Source organism: Wolffia australiana, chromosome 18 (genome assembly GCF_029677425.1).
Source record: "Wolffia australiana isolate 7733 chromosome 18, ASM2967742v1".
Classification (NCBI taxonomy): domain Eukaryota; kingdom Viridiplantae; phylum Streptophyta; class Magnoliopsida; order Alismatales; family Araceae; genus Wolffia; species Wolffia australiana.
In genome coordinates, this window is record NC_135852.1 from 9,852,131 (window position 1) to 9,857,989 (window position 5,859).

Genomic DNA, 5,859 nt, shown 5'->3' on the forward strand with positions numbered 1-5,859 from the left:
ATCAAGAGATTTTCTATTCCCATGAATGTAGGGATTTATAAGAGAGTTAATGTGATGGGGAACCATCTCATCAACGACATCAAAGGATGCCCTCAGCCACCTCGAGCAGCCCGAGTTGACGTCCGCGACATGACATTCAAGTACACGGCCTAATGATGGGTCATCGGATTGTTTATTTCTTTTTTTTTGTATTTTCATGATTGTAATTTCTTTTTGAATTTTGGGTGGGCCCTTTCGTGTTTGAGCCTCATCCAATATGTTTTTTTTCTTTAACTTTTTGTTAAGGGAAGGCCGCTCGTCACGAGATGGTTCCTACCCCTTTTGGCCCAATTGGGCATGCCCCCTACCCTATATAAAGGAAGGTGCCCAAGAGAGCAATTGTAGTTTGTGAGTGAATATACCCCCCTTCAGGGGTATTACTGTAATACTCTCTCTCTCTCTTGTAGGGTTCTCTCCTCCTCTACATAAGGAGGAACCCCCCCACTCCTTCTTTCATACTCTTGAGATTATACCATTCTCCCTTTCCACATGGTATCAGAGCCACCAGGGTTCTTGACCTAGGTGGTGGAGCACCACCACCCCCCCCTCCTCTCCGGCCCGCTGCTTGCCGGAGATCATCGCCGACGCCCTCTGCTCGCGTCACTCTACATCCCGCCGACCGCCGCCTTGCATCCGGCCGCCTTGCGTCATCTATCCACCGGCCGCCCTACATCCAGCCGCCGGCCGCCCTGCATCCGGCCAAGCTGCCGGCCGCCCTCCAGCCGCCGGCCAGCCCTCTAGCCGCCGGCCGCCCTCCGTCCAGCCGGCCGCCCTCCAGCAGCCGGCCACCCTCTGTCCAGCCGGCCGCCCTCCAGCAGCCGGCTGCCCTCTGTCCAGCCGGTCGCCCTCTGTCCAGCCGCCGGCCACCGGCCGCCGTCCTGACCGCCGGCCGCCCTCCGTCCAGCCGGCCAGCCACCGGCCGCCGTCCGGCCCGCCGCCGGTCGCCCTCCTGTCCGCCGGCTGCCCTGCGTCCAGCCGCCGGCCGCCGCATCCAGCCGGCCGCCCGACCTACTTCCGGCCGACCTAATCCGGCCTCCCGACCCTATCCGGCCGCCGCCGTGCATCCGGCCGCTGCTCTGCATTCGGGACCGGGCTATTGTCCCGTCGACGCTCTCCTCCTCACTTACGTGCTGTTATGGAGCGTCGCGAGGGATCGTCGGCTTCCTCATCGCTTCCGCCACTGACTTCGTATCCGGGTACATCTCTGGATCTTCCGATCCCGTCTCATACTTTTATCACAGGGCTCCTGGGCCCGACGACCCTGCTTGATGGCACGAACTACGTCACGTGGTCCGCCGGGTTCCGTCGGTTCCTTGAGATCCATGGTCGGCTCTCCTTTCTCACCGACGACCCGCCCTCTCTAGAGGATCCCCGCTTTGCCACCTGGATCACTCAGGATCAGGCGGTCACCTCCTGGCTTCTGAAGATGGCTATTCCAACTATTGCCGAGCCGATGCAGCTCCTCTCTCCGTCCAAGGCCATTTGGGACGAATGGGCCCGTATGTACGGGTATCGTTCCAACATTGGTCGGACAGTGGAGATCGTTGAAGGGATGTTTCGCGCCCGCCAGGGTACCCGCTCCCTTCAGGAGTTCTATGCCACACTGCGCTCTCTCCTCAACCAACTTGAGATCTATCAGCCCTACACGCCAGATCTCACCGTAAAGCGTCGCTATCGCGAGGAGACAGCAGTTGGACTATTTTTGGTGGGCATCGACCCCACCCTCGGCGCTCAGATTCGGGGCCCTATTCTGAGTTCGATCACTCTTCCGACGTTGGGTGAGGCCTTCTCCACCGCTCTGAGGGTTAGCTCTCTGGGGCCCGTCCCCACCCCTCTCTTGACCGACTCCACCGCCCTTTCCTCGGAGACTCGCCCTCGCAGGCGCGTCTCTGATAACGATGGTCGCGGTCGAAAAGGGCGACGCGCGCGATGGCAAACTCTACCCCCCCTGCGTTCATTGCCAGAAGTTTGGCCATCGCTCCGACAAATGCTGGCAAAAGTTTGGTAAGCCAGACCAGGTTGCCCACTCCAGCATGACGGACTCCGCCTCGACCTCGAACCTCCTCACTATCTCCCGGGAGGAATTAGCCCGCATGCTTGCCACCCACGCTCCGACGGATACCTCGAGCACCTCGGGCTCTCATACTTCTCACCTTGCGTCGACCTCCACTTCAGGTACCGCTCTACTTGCATCTTCTTCGGGTCCCTGGATTATCGACCCGGGAGCCTCTGCACACATGTCAGGTACCTCCTCTCTCCTCTCTCAAATTGCCAGCCTTCCTCACCCTGAGACGGTCACCATTGCGGATGGTCGTGTTTGTCCCGTTCGGGGCAAAGGCCGTTCCCTACCGACCCCCTCCCTTCCCCTTTCAGATGTTCTATACGTACCCAATTTTCTCGTTAACCTCCTCTCTATCTCTGCTATCACAAAATCCCTATTTTGCTCCGTATCTTTTTTCCCTTACCACTGTACCTTTCAGGACTTGCGGACGGGAAAGAGGATTGGTTTGGGACGTGAGACCGGCCGGGGTATCTACGAGCTTGTCCCTGATCTCCCTCCGACTGGTTTTTGTTGCCTTCTCTCCCAGTTGGACACTTCTCTACAATGGCATCGTCGTTTGGGCCATCCTGGTAGTACCAAACTTCGACAGGCCCTTCTGTGGCTAACATTATCTCCTTTTGAGTGTGAGTCTTGCCAGTTAGGCAAGCATTTTCGTTCTTCTTATTCCCGCCGTGACTCTATTCCGTGTACGAAACCATTTGATCTCGTACATTGTGATGTTTGGGGACCGTCTCGTGTCTCCTCCCCTTCCCACTTTCGCTACTACATCGTCTTCGTCGATGATTTTTCTCGTCTATCATGGGTGTACCTTCTCCATGACCGCACTGACGTTCTGTCCTCCGTTCGTCAGTTCCTCCAAGAGATCTCCACTCAATACTCCTCTACCCCCAAAATTCTTCGCACAGATAATGCCTTGGAGTTTGTTCAGTCCGCCCTCCAGGACCTTTGCTCCTCTCGCGGCATTATCCACCAGACCACTTGCCCCTACACCTCCCAGCAGAACGGTGTCGCCGAGCGGAAACACCGTCATCTTCTGGATATGACCCGCACCCTCCTCATCGAGATGGGCGTCCCACACTATCTCTGGGCGGATGCCCTCCTCACCTCTGCCTATCTTCTTAACCGCTTACCTTCCTCTCCTCTAGGTGGTGAAGTCCCTCTCCATCGCCTACACCTCGATCGTGAGCTTTTTACACTGCCTCCTCGGATGTTTGGGTGCGTGGCCTTCGTCCATGACCATCCCCAAATCTGTCCAAACTAGCTCCTCGCTCCCTCAAAGGCGTCTTCGTTGGCTACTCTCGTACTCAGAAAGGTTATCGTGTATACCTTCCTGATCAGCGCAGATATCTTGTATCGGCCGACGTCACCTTCTTTGAGACCATTCGCTACTTCACCACCACCCCGTCTGTGTCCACCCCTACACCTACTTCGTCTACTCTAACACCCTCGTCTCCTTCTTCCGTTGCTCCTCCGCCTATCTTGGACGTAATACTTGCATCACCCTCCTCCTCCCCCTCTTCTCCTCGCTTGGGACCGCTCGCTCCATCAGTACTTACCCCGGAGCCGGACTCCGTCGAGCCACCAGGCGGGTCCTCGCCCACGTCCGCAAGTTCGGCGCCCCTTGCATCGGCACCGACAGACCTACATCTCCCCATTGCTCTACGGAAAGGTACTTGCTCTTGTACCCTTCACCCTATCTCTAACTACGTACACTATGACCGTCTTCACCCCACCTATCGTGCCTTCGCCCTCTCCCTCACATCCGAGTCGATACCGAGGACCCATGTGGAGGCCCTGCGCAGTCCCCACTGGAAGGCGGCTATGGATGCGGAATATGCGGCCCTCACCGAGCGTCAGACTTGGATACTTGTTCCTCGTCCGGGCAATACGAATATCGTCACCTGCAGATGGATATTCACTGTGAAGTATCACGCCGATGGCACGGTTGATCGATACAAGGCCCGTCTCATGGCACGCGGCTTCACCCAAACCTACGGCATCGACTACAAGGAGACGTTTTCTCCTGTGGTACGTTTGAACTCCATTCGAGTTCTTCTTTCTATTGCAGTGAATCAGGGGTGGCCCCTCCATCAGTTGGATGTTTCCAACGCCTTTTTATACAGGGAGCTTACCGAGCGGGTGTTCATGGAGCAACTGCCCGGATATATCACTCCAGGCTCGGCCGGCAGGGTATGTCATCTACAGCGTGCTTTGTACGGCCTCAAGCAAAGTCCGCGTGCATGGTTTGCCAAGTTCAGCAAACTTGTGCTTGCCTTGGGCCTCACCCCATGCACGGTGGACCCTACTGTGTTTCGTCGGCACGGATCCACTGGCACGGTCATCCTTGCGGTCTACGTGGATGATATCTTACTTACGGGCAGTGATCATGCGGGTCTTGCTCAAGTGAAAGATTATCTCCATCAGCACCTGACCATCCGGGACTTGGGTACGCCCAAGTACTTTCTCGGCATAGAGTTTCCACATCAGCCGGGTAAGCTGATCCTGAATCAGCGAAAGTACGTCCTGGATATGCTGGAGGAAGCGGGGTTACTCGGGTGCAAACCCCGAAGTTCCCCGATCGACAGCAAACCGTGCTTCTGGGATTCTACTTCTCCCCTACTTACTGATGTTGAGCCTTACCGACGCTTAGTTGGGAAGCTTATTTACCTCACTGTTACACGCCCCGACATTGCATATCCAGTGGCACTACTCAGTCAGTTCATGCATGCTCCCCAGGACATACATTGGCACGCTGCCCTCCGCGTGCTTGCCTACTTGAAGCATGTCCCGGGCCGGGGGCTACTCTACCAGCGCCATGGCCATTTGCGTGTGGAGGCCTACTCGGATGCAGGCTTCGCGGGCGATCGAGGGGATCGGAAGTCCACTTCGGGCTTCAGCACCTTTGTTGGTGGAAACCTCGTTACGTGGCGGAGTCAGAAGCAGCGGGTCGTCTCCCTATCTAGTGCCGAAGCTGAGTACCGCGCTATGACGCACGCCTCTTCGGAGCTTCTGTGGATACGCTCTCTCCTTCGCGAGCTTGATTTTCCTGTGCAGGAGGCTATGCCAATGTATTGTGACAATCAAGCCGCTATCTTCATCGCCAGCAATCCCACCTTCCATGAGCGGACGAAGCACATTGAGATCGACTGTCATGCGATTCGTGATCGTGTGCTCGCGGGACTCATCACTACTCCCCATGTGGGATCATCGGACCAGTTGGCGGACATCTTCACCAAAGGACTGAGCACCACCTCCTATGATGTCATCTCTCGCAAGCTGGGCATGTTTGATATCTACGCTCCAGCTTGAGGGGGAGTGTGAGTGAATATACCCCCCTTCAGGGGTATTACTGTAATGCTCTCTCTCTCTCTTGTAGGGTTCTCTCCTCCTCTACATAAGGAGGAACCCCCCCACTCCTTCTTTCATACTCTTGAGATTATACCATTCTCCCTTTCCACATAGTTGATTGAATTCAAAGTATTTCTTCATTTGGCTCCCGCTTATCACTCCTTTGGGAGTTTTACCGCTTTCCTAGTGTAGATCGTGGGATCAAGTGCCAGCCACGCAGTCCTACCACGTCGAAGTGTCTGTGGAGGAACAGTCGCCGCCACCCTTAGCGTCTCTTGAAGATTTGCCTCAAGAAAGATTATTTTCTTGATTTGACTTGCTCAAGCATTATCAAGAAGTCATCTTCTTGGTTTCTCTTCTTGCCGCAGGCACCACCGTTGTCACCGCCGGCGACGCCACCACAGCCATCG

The 5,859-nt window shown here is 56.0% G+C and overlaps 1 protein-coding gene across 1 annotated transcript; it reads left to right on the forward strand.

Annotated features, from left to right (window-relative positions):
• The first annotated feature begins 1,174 nt into the window (after positions 1-1,174).
• Positions 1,175-3,362, forward strand: LOC144714839 (uncharacterized). Its single transcript, XM_078589630.1, has 4 exons — positions 1,175-2,043; positions 2,215-2,283; positions 2,520-2,670; positions 2,739-3,362. The coding sequence occupies exons 1-4, from the start codon at positions 1,175-1,177 to the stop codon at positions 3,360-3,362; spliced, it is 1,713 nt and encodes a 570-aa protein (XP_078445756.1).
• The last annotated feature ends 2,497 nt before the right edge of the window (positions 3,363-5,859 follow it).